This window comes from Moschus berezovskii, chromosome 12 (genome assembly GCF_049115385.1).
Source record: "Moschus berezovskii isolate FMDL1 chromosome 12, NW_MosBer_1.0, whole genome shotgun sequence".
NCBI classification, from domain to species: Eukaryota; Metazoa; Chordata; class Mammalia; order Artiodactyla; family Moschidae; genus Moschus; species Moschus berezovskii.
The window spans coordinates 58,266,124-58,278,124 of record NC_142471.1 but is presented as its reverse complement, the minus strand read 5'-3'; the positions used below and the strand labels follow the sequence as shown (position 1 = coordinate 58,278,124).

Sequence of the window (12,001 nt, the reverse complement as noted above, 5' to 3'; positions counted from 1 at the left end):
CCTGCTCGCGAACCCGCGCGTCTCGGGCGTCCGTCGGGTGCCGGAGACGCCTCCTGCAAGTAGTCCCCGGGGCGGCCGCGCTCCCGTGTGGTCCGCTGCGGCTGCGGGACCGGGACGTGCGGAGCCGCGAGGCCGAGCCGGGGCGCCCCCCTGCGGCCAGCGCGGGCCTCATGGCTGGGCCGAGCGGAGCGGAACCGGCGAGGTGAAGCCCCTGGGCCGGCAGCCGCAGCGCGTGGCGGGCGCGCCGGCTCCATGGGCAGCGGCGCACAGCGGCAGGATGATGGACGTTAATAGCAGCGGCCGCCCGGACCTCTACGGGCACCTCCGCTCTTTCTTCCTGCCGGAGGTGGGGCGCGGGCTGCCCGACCTGAGCCCCGACGGCGCCGGCCCGGTCGCGGGCTCCTGGGCGCCGCACCTGCTGCACGGGGTCGTGGAGGTGACGGCTAGCCCCGGGCCCACCCGGGACGCGCCGCGGGACAATACCTCCGGCTGCTGGGAGCAGATCAACTACGGCCGAGCCGAGAAAGTTGTGATCGGCTCCATCCTGACGCTCATCACGCTGCTGACGATCGCCGGCAACTGCCTGGTGGTGATTTCGGTGTGCTTCGTCAAGAAACTCCGCCAGCCCTCCAACTACCTGATCGTGTCCCTGGCGCTGGCCGACCTTTCGGTGGCCGTGGCGGTCATGCCCTTCGTCAGCGTCACCGACCTTATTGGGGGCAAGTGGATCTTTGGCCATTTCTTCTGCAACGTCTTTATCGCCATGGACGTCATGTGCTGCACGGCCTCGATCATGACCCTGTGCGTGATCAGCATCGACAGGTAAGGGCCGGGCAGCCCTGTGACGGGGTCCGGCAGGGGGTGTGCTGGCAGCTTAGCCCCGCACGCTCGCCTTTCCTGGTCAGATAAACCAGACTTCACGGCGGGATGAAGGGCTGCGCTTAAACCATCAACCCCCACACATCAACCCTACACCAACCAAACTACTTCAGTTACAGCTTAGCCTATATGTACCTTTAAAAGAAGAGCTTGAAATGCCCTGGTTTATTGTAGTGAGAATTTTAAGACCAAAGTTAGGAGTATTTTAAGCATTAGCAATTCCACCAGGGGGTCCCTTGGCTTGGTTTTCAGAAGGAAGAAATTTGATCCTCTCTGAGCCTAACAAACCCTTGCTGTGAGCCTGAAAGAATCAGTTCTTTAAGAAACCAGCAGGAGAAAAGCCACCTTGCTTCCCAGATTGTAGACGCTAACTTCCCAGGCCAATAAAAAGACCTAGGGTGGTCCCAGAATTGGGGGGTCTACATGTCTTAACGTTGCTGATTCTGAATCACTTTCTTTTGGAAGTCTGGTTTTAGTGTCTGGCAACGCTGTCTGTATCTACAGGCTTATTGGAGCTGTACTCCCTGTCTGAATGGTTGATTCTAGCATTTCATCATATCCCTTGGGAATCTTCTCTTGAGAACTCCCCCACTGGAGTAATTGAAACAGAGACTGACCATCTGTCAGGGATGCTGAGGAAAAATTCCTGTCTTGGGTGTCAGATTGGAATAGGAGACCTGCAAGGTTTCTTCAGACTCTAGCATTATAAGATTCTGCAATGGAGCTAGCCTTCAGTGCTAGAGATATTGTGCAATTGACAATTTGGAGTATGGTTCTAATGCTCTTTGGAGACAAAACAACTCTTTGCTTCTCTTCAAACTGAAATGTTAAATCTTAATATTCACAGTTAGAATTCTGTTAGTGTTTTAAAATCGGCACAGGACTGGTATCCTGTTGTGTTTAGTGATACAGAGAAACAGTTGCTTATTTTCTTAGTGGACCTACAGAACCTTTAAATGTGTAGACCTTCCAGCAAAAGAGAAATAATTGGTGCCTCCACACTTAAAAAAATGTCTCAAAGGATAGTCTAGCACAAAACTGAGATTTTCCTTCTTTTCCTCCCTGTAAACACTGCTGTTTTCTGTGTGTTTTGTATATATTTAATATGTTCTGCTGTTTTACTGCTTCACCAGGGTTTATAGTTACTGAAGGAAGGGGATATTTTCAGGGAAAAAAGTACATTTAGTTAAAGATATAGATGGATTATTTTAAAAAATTGATCCTCCTATTTTGTGTATTAGGAGCTTCTGATAGCAAACAAGGAATTATTTTTAAGAGTAGAACATGAATTCCATACGTGAGAATATTAGCTCCAAACCTGACAGTTGAAGTTCTGAATTACTGTAGTTAAGCATGACCGCAAATACGCATTTATAGTCTGACTGTGGCAACAGGAACTAGGAGAGTGCACTCAATGTACGTAGTAAGTATATGCTTGAATTATAAGTGCAAAAATCTGACTGTTCATCAAGCCAAAACTGTGCTTCTTGTATGAATGGAGCTGTTTTCAATGGAGCTTAGTGTAATAAAAATAATTTCTACTGCAAGTAATGCATTTATAATCTTTTTTTTTCCAGTTTCACAATTGATAAGTGATAAACAAACAGCACAGCGTGCTTATTGCTTGCTGGGGTCACCCTGAGATTCCTGTACACAAGCTAAAGGCTTTCTTTACTCATATGCACGTGTGACTTAGCAGCAGCAGGAACATCTCCAATAGAGACGAGGTTAATCCTTCTTGGCAAGAGCTTCTCATTTCTTCTTCAACTATATATATCCTTATGATTGTCACAGACTGTGTTAATATAGGGATGCAGAGTTTATCTCTTAGTTATTTTTTAATGAAAATTGCCCCATTGGTGAATTCTGCTGAACAGTTATTTTAGAGGATGAACGTGTCGTTTTTTGATAAAATGAAGAATTTATAACATTGGAAGACACAGATTGTTTTTCTTCCAAGAACAAACAGAACTAAAACTGAGGAAAAGGAAAATGCATTTGATAGTGATTGATTGATAAGGTACATTGTTTCTATTTTTTCTTCAGTTCCATGGTAGAATATGGCCAACGATATAAGAAGGTGCTAAGAAAATATGAAAAGATTTAATCTTCACTCATTCATTCTTTCATGTACCTAACATTTGTTACACTGTACTTCATGAAGCATAAGCAAAGATGGATAATAATATTCCTGTTTTTGATTTGGATAACTGTTGGACATTTAACCTAGCAAAATAGAACCTTAGATTTTTTTCTTAACCTTTCACTACCATGTTGGGATGCTTTCCCAGCCTTTTCCAATGGAGTTTCATGCCCCTTTTCATAAGCTTCGACACTCCAGTCTCCACCCTTTATAGGTAATGACCCATGATCATTGAAGAAGTAGCAGCCATTGAATGGAAACTCCTTTGTCTTTCTATCACCAAACAATTTTTCCTGCATCTGTACCTTTACTTCCTTCTAGTTAAAAGCAAGAAGGCATTGGGTCCCAGCAGAGACCAGACCACCCCATCCCTCTCATCTTCTGGAGGACTCCACCCTTGACCCCCATCTCTCCTTTGTCTTCTCTGTTGCCTCTCAGTAGGGTCAGGCTTAATCTTCCGTTTTTGAGAACTTCTCTTGGGCCTCCTTCCTCCCTCCAGTCCCTGCTTCACTTCACAGTGGGAAGTGGAAGGATTATTGCTCAGTTGTCTGTGACTGTCTGTGACCCCATGGACTGTAGCCCATCAGACTCCTCCTCCTCCATGGGATTCTTCAGGCAAGAATATTGGAGTGGGCTGCCATTCCCTTCTCCGGGGGATCTTCCCTACCCAAGGATTGAATCTGGGTCTCCTGCATTGCAGGCAGGTTCTTTACGGTCTGAGCCACCTGGGAAGCCCTTCACTTCACAGTTAAGCTGTTCAAAGAACTATGACCACAACCTGACTTTCGTTCCTTACTTCTCAGAGAGATGCGTTTGGCCCTCACTAGGTCTACTGTAATATTTTCACTGGCCTTCCTGATTTCACTTCTCATCCATTGCCTATGAAAATGCTAGAATGATTTGTTTTTTAAAAAGTGGTTTTAAGTGAGGTAACATTTACCTGTAGTGAAATGCATAGATATTAAATGTACATTTTGATGTGCTTTGACAAATGTTTTTACACATTTAACTAACACTCCAAATAATACATAGAATATTTTGTTATACTAGGAAGTTTCCTTGTGCCATTTTTAGAATGATCTTTTAAAAACAGAAATCAAATTATCTTTTATATAAAGTTTAAAAACATGCAAAACAATTCTATATATTATTTAGGTGAAGGCTATGGTTTTTCCAGTGGTCATGTATGGATGTGAGAGTTGGACTGTGAAGAAAGCTGAGCACCGAAGAATTGATGCTTTTGAACTGTGGTGTTGGAGAAGAGTCTTGAGAGTCTCTTGGACTGCAAGGAGATCCAACCAGTCCATCCTAAAGGAGACCAGTCCTGGGTGTTCATTGGAAGGACTGGTGCTGAGGCTTAAACTCCAATACTTGGGCCACCTCATGCGAAGAGTTGACTCATTGGAAAAGATGCTGATTCTGGGAGGGATTGGGGGCAGGAGGAGAAGAGGATGACAGAGGATGAGATGGCTGGATGGCATCACTGACTCGATGCACATGAGTTCGGGTAGACTCTGGGAGTTGGTGATGGACAGGGAGGCCTGGTGTGCTGTGATTCATGGGGTCGCAGAGTAGGGCACGACTGAGTGACTGCACTGAACTGATATATAAGGAGTTAAAATATAAGATAGTGCAGAAGAATGGTGAGCACCAAATTTATGAGAGTAGTTATCTCTAGTAGGGTGGAGGTGGGGGTAATTAGGGAGTAACATACGTATTAATGATACTGGTCAAGCTATATTTTAGTGGTTGATATAGTCTTGCTATCCTGTGTATAACTTTCTGTTTTTTTTTTAAATACATATAGAGAAATGAACAATCCTAAATGTGAAACTTGATCCCTTTCCATGAAGTGAACCCGTGAATGTAACTGGATCAAGAAATGGAACATTACCAACCAGCCAGAGGTCCCTTCTTACTTGTTCCCAGTTTATATTACTCCCAAAGATAACAGTTATCCTGATTGTTAGCATCATAAACTAGTTTCTCTTGGTCAGAACTTCACAAAATGGAATAGTATACTGTGTACTTTTAAACCTGGCATCTTTTGCTCACTCTAAACCCGTGTGTGTGATTCATCAATAGTTTTTAGTCTGTCAGTATTTTGTTCCTTTTTTTCCCTGAGTGGTATTCCATTTAATTTGATTATCAGTTCACCTGTAGATGCACATTTGAATTGTTTTCAGTTTCTACCTGTCACTAACCGTGGATACTAGGAATTAGGTAGGTGTGTGTGTGCTCAGCCGTGTCTGAATCTTTACGGCCCCATGGACTGTAGTCTTTCAGGTTGCTCTGTCCATCGATTTTTCCAGGCAAGATTACTGGAGTGGGTTGCCATTTCCTACTCCAGGGATCATTCATTCCAGGGTTCAACCCACATTTCGAACCCATGTCTCTTGCCATCTCCTGCATTGGCAAGTGGATTATTTTCCAATAGCGCCACCTGGGAAGTCTGTCACTAATAGTGCTTTTATAAATATATAATGTATAAATCATTTTGTGTACATATTTCCATTTCTTTTGGGTAAATGTAATACTGGATAATAAGATACCTTATTGCATTTTAATTTTATATACCCTCTCACATCTTTCATTTTATAGATGCATTTTAATCTACAATACACATTTTAAAAATGTATTAGAATTTTTATTGTTACTTTAAACAATCAATATTCCTTCTTATATACCCACATGTTTACCTTCTCCGTTGCTCTTTGTTTTTTCCCTACATTACCATGCTTTCATCTGGAATCAATTTCTTATGCCCATTAGACTTTTATTAGCATTTTTTCAAAGTGAGGGTTTACTGCTGACAGATCCTCTCAGTTTCTACTTATCTGAAAATATCTTAATTTTACTGTCATTTTGAATGATATTTTCTCTAAATATGTCATTCTATTAATATATTGAAGGTTTTCCAGCACTTTAAAAATCTTATTCCATTGTCTTCAGGCTTCCATCCTTTCTGTTGAAAAGTCAGTCATTAACCAACATTATTAATACTTTTTTGAAGATATTGTGTTTTTTTACCTCTGGTTACTTTTAGGATTTTCTTTTTGCCTTTAGTTTTTATCCATCTTTCTATGATGTCCCTAGGTTTGGCATTATTGATTATTTTCTCTTGTATATTTGCTGTCAACCCTGATGAAGTTCTTAGTAACGTTTGTGTTTGTGCATTGATATCTCTAACTTGGTTGTATCTCTTTAAATACTTTTGTTGCCTCTTCTTTTGCTCTTCTTCTATGTCTTCATAGTTACATAATTTAGGTCTTTTTCCTTTATCACACATGTATCTTACACTGTTCTTTCTTTTCCATTTTAGCTTTTCTCTGTGCTTCAGCTTTGAAGAATTTTGACCTACCTTCCTATTTATTAATCATCTCTTCTGTATGTCTAATATGTTGCTCAGTAGTTTTCATTTTACAGTCCTAGAAATTATTTTTGACCTTATTTTTTGCATTTGATTCTTTTTATTGCTTCTAACTCTATGGTGAAATTCTTTACCTTTTATGAATTTTTCCACCTTCTTACTATATTTCTGAATATTTTAATCATAGTTAGACTCTTTTCCTGTTAACTCTAATACCTGAATCACTTGTGGTTTCTTTGTCTGTGATCTGTTTTTTATTCCCCTCTGGGTTTGTGCTTTGTGTCCTTGCATGTTTAATTAACTTTGATTGTATATTCCACATTTGGTATGAAAAATTGTGAATGTTGTATGTGATTTTATCTCCAGAGAAAAAGCTTCCAGGCATGCACACTGGGGGACTGATGATTATAACCCAGCTAGGGACTTAGCTGACCATAGGCATTGTTTCAGTTTTGATGTAGCTGTGTGTGCCCCTTGCCGGTGCCTTTTTCTAGGTCGTAGCCTTCTTGGAACTCCAGCTAAGAGCATAGGGTGTTCTCAGTGACTTCTCCCCCTGGCTAGTCCAGAGGTCTTTTCTCTCCTCAGCAGTGTGAGACTATCAGAATTCTTGCTGGAAGTGTTTTTGGGATCCTTCTCCTTGGCTTCTTAGCCTCCTGCCCTGCACAGCTTTAGAAGTGAGCAGATGTCTAAAGGGGAATACCAGCCAAGCGCTGGGCTTAGTTTTCTGCTTCTTTTTTATTTGGATCTTGGCATCTCAAGGCTCTTAAGTTTTGTCTTTCTTTCCTCAAGAGACTACTGAAATATCTTCTGGTGTTTTTGCCTCTTAATAGCAACCGTGTTGAGGCTGTTTGCCTGGATCCTCAGCCCCTTACCCCTCCCCTACTTTAGGCAAATGTCCCAAGGGAAAGAATGACTGCAGAATTTTGGCTCATCTCTTTGTGGTTCCCTTATCTCTAGTATTTGTCCCCTCAGTTACTGGTTGTCTCAAAAACTCTGTTATGCCTTTAAGAAGGTGTGTGTATGTATTTGTGCTTTATCCAGCTATTCTAGTTGTTTTTAGCAGAAGCATAGTCTGAAGCATTAAGCAACTCCATTATAGGGAGAATTGGATGTGTGCCTGAAAGATTTTAAATATACAGATGTAGAAATATAGCCATGTAAATTTCCTGCTTAAACACCTTCATTGGCTTTTGATTTCACTAGGAATATAATTCAAGGTCTTTAGCATGCTTACAGGGTCCCTGATTTGTTCCTCTCTTACCTCCAACAACATTTTGTACTGTATTTCACCTTGCTTTTCATAGTATAATCATATTGGCCTTTTTCAGTTTCTCTATCATGCCAAATTCTATGTCAGGCTTATTCCATGCAGATCCACCAACTAATATAGTTGCAATACTATGATTTCATGTCTGGAGTTCTATTCCCTAATACATGTTTTTTGATCCCAACTTGGAAAGCTTGAAAGTGCTTAATGAAAGGCAGCAATGAAAATATCTGAAAAATACCAAATATTGGCAAGCATGTAGAGCAGAGGGAACCTTCGTACATTACTAGTGGGACTGTGAATTGGTGAACCACTTTGAAAATAGTTGGCATTATCAGGTAATATTAATATGTATACCCTATGATTCTGTTATTATACCAGTAGGTATATATCAGAGAGACTCTTGTCACCGAAAGTCTTGTACAAACTATTTATAATATTCACAAATTTGAAACCCCCAAACTTGAAATATGTTAATATATAAATGTATCAATAGTAGAATGGATAAGCTGTGGAACATTTACATAATAGAATACTATTCAGTAGTGATTATCAAACTTGAGCGTCATCAGAACTATCTGGAGGGTTTATTAACACACAGATTACTGGGCCCCATTCCAAGCGCTTCTGATTCAGTAAGTCTGGGGTGGAGCCCAGTGATTTGCATTTCAAACAAATTCCCAAATGATTCTGATGCTCTTGATTTTGAGACCTTACTTAGAAAACTGTTGCTATACAGCAATGAAAATTACTGTAGTTAAAGGAATCTCACAAAGTAATTTAAGCAATTTTTTATTATAAAAATTTTGAAACTTAAAATTTAAGAGCCAAGAGTCTGGTATAAAGAGCCTAATCTATCCATCACAAAGTATTTAATGTTTACTTTGTAACTCCTGCCTCACCATATTTTAACTCAAATTTTAGACATTGTGGCCTTTCACCCATAAATATAATGCTTTGAAGCCACAAACATGATGCTGAGCAGAAGAAACAGAGTAAAAAGAACACATTTAATGTAATCCTTTTCTTGTGAAAATAGAAACAAGCAACATTATTTGGAGATACATAGAAATGGAAATATTTTAAAGAAAAGGAAGGAAATATACATCATGAGAACAAGGATAGTGATTAGTTACTTCTAGGTGGGAAGAAACAGAGAGGCATGCTTTTGAGATGGCATAATGTTTTATCTCTTGCCTGTAGAGGTGGATACAGGCAAGGTATCTTGAGGGTTCTCTAAAAGTTACTATGAAAATATCCACAACTTCCTCCATCTGTGTTTTATTTTATATTAAAGGGACAGAAGTATTTATTTGATGACATCTTGTGAGGTGTTTAGGATGTACATCAGATGTATGGCTAATCTGAGCAGGTGCTGCTGCTGCTGCTGCTGCTAAGTCACTTCAGTCGTGTCCAACTCTTCCGTGATCCCATAGACGGAAGCCCACCAGGCTCCCCCATCCCTGGGATTCTCCAGGCAAGAACACTGGAGTGGGTTGCCATTTCCTTCTCCAATGTGTGGAAGTGAAAAGTGAAAGTGAAGTCGCTCAGCAGTTACTGTTTTAATGCAGTCAGCAACTATTTGCAGGCTCATGTGTGAGGGCAGGGCTTGTCTCTGGATTGTCCACAGTTACAGGAACTCCTCTGGCTAATTTGCAAGAGCCATAATCTTTAATTCTGACTGGTGTCTGGCTGAAGCCTTGCTTCCTCGCCAGGTACCATGACTCATTCGCCTCAGTGATCTGAGTTCTTCTCTTGGCTTTAATTCTGCTGCAGTCAGCAGTGCAGGGTGCCTTCTGGCTTCTCTGGATCCCCTTTCTCTTTGAAGGAAGTCATCCTTGATCATCTCTAAAATTAATTTTCAGCATGTATATATTCTCTAAGAGTTGATAGAATCCTTTTCTTTTTTGTTTTTTTCCCCTCCATCTTGTCAACTGGATAGTGAGTACAGTGGCTGGAACTCATGATCAAGAGGGACAACCAACCAGGGCCACGCTTGAGAAGGAGGATAACTACTGGGAGGGTAGCGGGGACCCTGAAGGGTTATGGACTCTACTGGATTGCATGTCCCTGACTTCTTACTAGTGGTTGAACAGATATGGTTATGTTGTCTGTCACAACTTCTAAATCTTAGTGCCAGTTTCTTATCCTACGTGTGTATCCTTCACACTAATGCTCTATATACTTCCTAAAGCATCATTGTGAGGTGTCACTGTGTCATTCTCCTTTGGCAATAATGAATACTGTTTTTAAAAATTCTTTTCCGTTATGTTTTATTTTAGAATATTGAATATAGTTCCCTGTGCTGTACAGCAGCACCTTGTTGTTTATCCATTCTATATATAATAGTTTGCATCTGCTTATTCCAAACTCCCACTTCATCCCTCCCCAACTCTCCCTCCCCCTTGGCAACCCCAAGTCTGTTCTCTATGTTTGTGAGTCTGTTTCTGTTTCATAGATAAGTTAATTTGTATCTTATTTTAGATTCCACATATAAGTAATATCTTACGGTATATGTCTTTCTCTTTCTGACTTACTTCACTTGGTATGGTAATCTCTAGACCCACCCATGTTTCTGCAGATGGCATTATTTATTCTGTTCTATGGCCAGGTGGTAGCTCAGCTGGTAAAGAATCTGCCTGCAATGCAGGAGATCCCAATTTGATTCCTGGGTCAGGCAGTTCCCCTGGAGAAGAGATAGGCTACCCACTCCAGTATTTTTGGGTTTCCCTGGTGGCTCAGATGAATGCGCCTGCAATGCTGGAGACCTGGGTTTGATCCTTGGGTTGGGAACATCCCCTGGAGGAGGGCATGCCAACGCACTCCAGTATTCTTGCCTGGAGAATCCCCATGGACAGAGGAGCTGGTGGGCTACAGTCCATGGGGTCGCAAAGAGTTGAATATGACTCAGTCGACTAAGCACAACACAGCACAGTATTGTGTGTGTGTACCATATCTTCTTTATCCACTCTTCTTAGAATGGACATTTAGAAACAAGGGCCTTCTGTGCTACATAAATCCTTAGAGACTTTACACAATATCTCATTTAATCTTCATAACACCTTTATAAGGGTGTTTACTGAGGCCTCTGCTGTCATTGAGGTCTGCTGGCTAAAGGTATAAGAGACAGAGTAGGAACATTTCAAATCCCATTTTGTAGATGAGGAAGCTGAGGAAGCATACACACTGTATGGAGCAAGAACACCAGCTGAATGAAAAGCCCTCACGTGTTCCTCTACTGCATGGTAGCCATTGCTTGCTGAATGAGGATGATATTGTGAGTATAGCATTCAAGGCCTTTTGTAATTTGACCCCAGCTTCCTTTATAGCCTCAATCTGACTTAACTCCATCATAGGTATTCTCTCTTTCAACCAGATGTCAGAATCATAGAACTAATGTTCTTACCCCCGAACTTGTTCCTCTTACAGGGTTCCCATCCCAGTAAATGGCATTAGGCTGCACCCATTTTCTTTCCTAGACATTTAGGTATCACCTTTGAAACTTCCCAACCAACCCCTCACTGTCACCAGCCTATCACCAGATCCTACTGACTGTCCCTTCACTTTTCTTCTCCCCAGTCTCAGGACCAGAAACTCAACCCAAGTCTCTGTTATCTTTAACTTGGACCCTTTGAAGTAGCCTCCCAGGATTCTCCCTGTATCTACTCTTGCCACACATTGATAAGAAAGTGTGTAACCCTAGCTGTACGTTAGAATCATCTGGGCAATTAAAATATATCAGTGTTCGGAGCCTGTCTCTACAGATTCTGGTGTGGAGTGGGCCTGGGTATCAGTGTGTTTGAAAATATCCCTCAGGTGTATCCAGCCAGGGGGAGAAGCCCTGAGTTAGGGTGATCTTATAAAAATGTAGATGTGATTTTATCCATGGTTCCCAAAGTTACCTGCACATCAGAATCACCTTGGAATCTTCCCAAAATTCCAAAACCCATACCGAGACCATACACAAACCCAACTGATGTACAACACTGGAGGCAAAACTCATGCATTATATTTTGGAAGCTTCCTAAGTTAGTCCAGTGTGCAGACAGGTTCGGGCACTACTGAATTATGCTGTTCTCCTCTTCAAACTCTTTAATGGGTTAATGAGTTCCCCTGCTTTGGGGATAAGATGCTAAATTTTTAATATAATTTAAAAGATTTTGTAATCTGATTTCTGTGTATTTTACTAGATCAGGGGTTGGCTTTTTTTTTTTTTTTTTCAGTAAAGGGCTGCTGCTGCTACTGCTGCTGCTGAGTCGCTTCAGTCGTGTCTGACTCTTGGCGACCCCATGGACTACAGTCTACTAGGCTTCTCTGTCTATGGGATTTTCCAGGCTAGAGT

General features: G+C 41.6%; 1 protein-coding gene across 1 annotated transcript in view; it reads left to right on the top strand.

The window, feature by feature from the left end:
* Positions 1 to 12,001, top strand: part of HTR7 (5-hydroxytryptamine receptor 7) — a 98,708-nt gene continuing 86,707 nt past the window's right edge. The window contains exon 1 of the mRNA XM_088842135.1: positions 1 to 822. Within this exon, the coding sequence (XP_088698261.1) occupies positions 278 to 822 (545 nt within the window). The 5' untranslated portion in view covers positions 1 to 277. The remainder of the gene's footprint in view (positions 823 to 12,001) is intronic.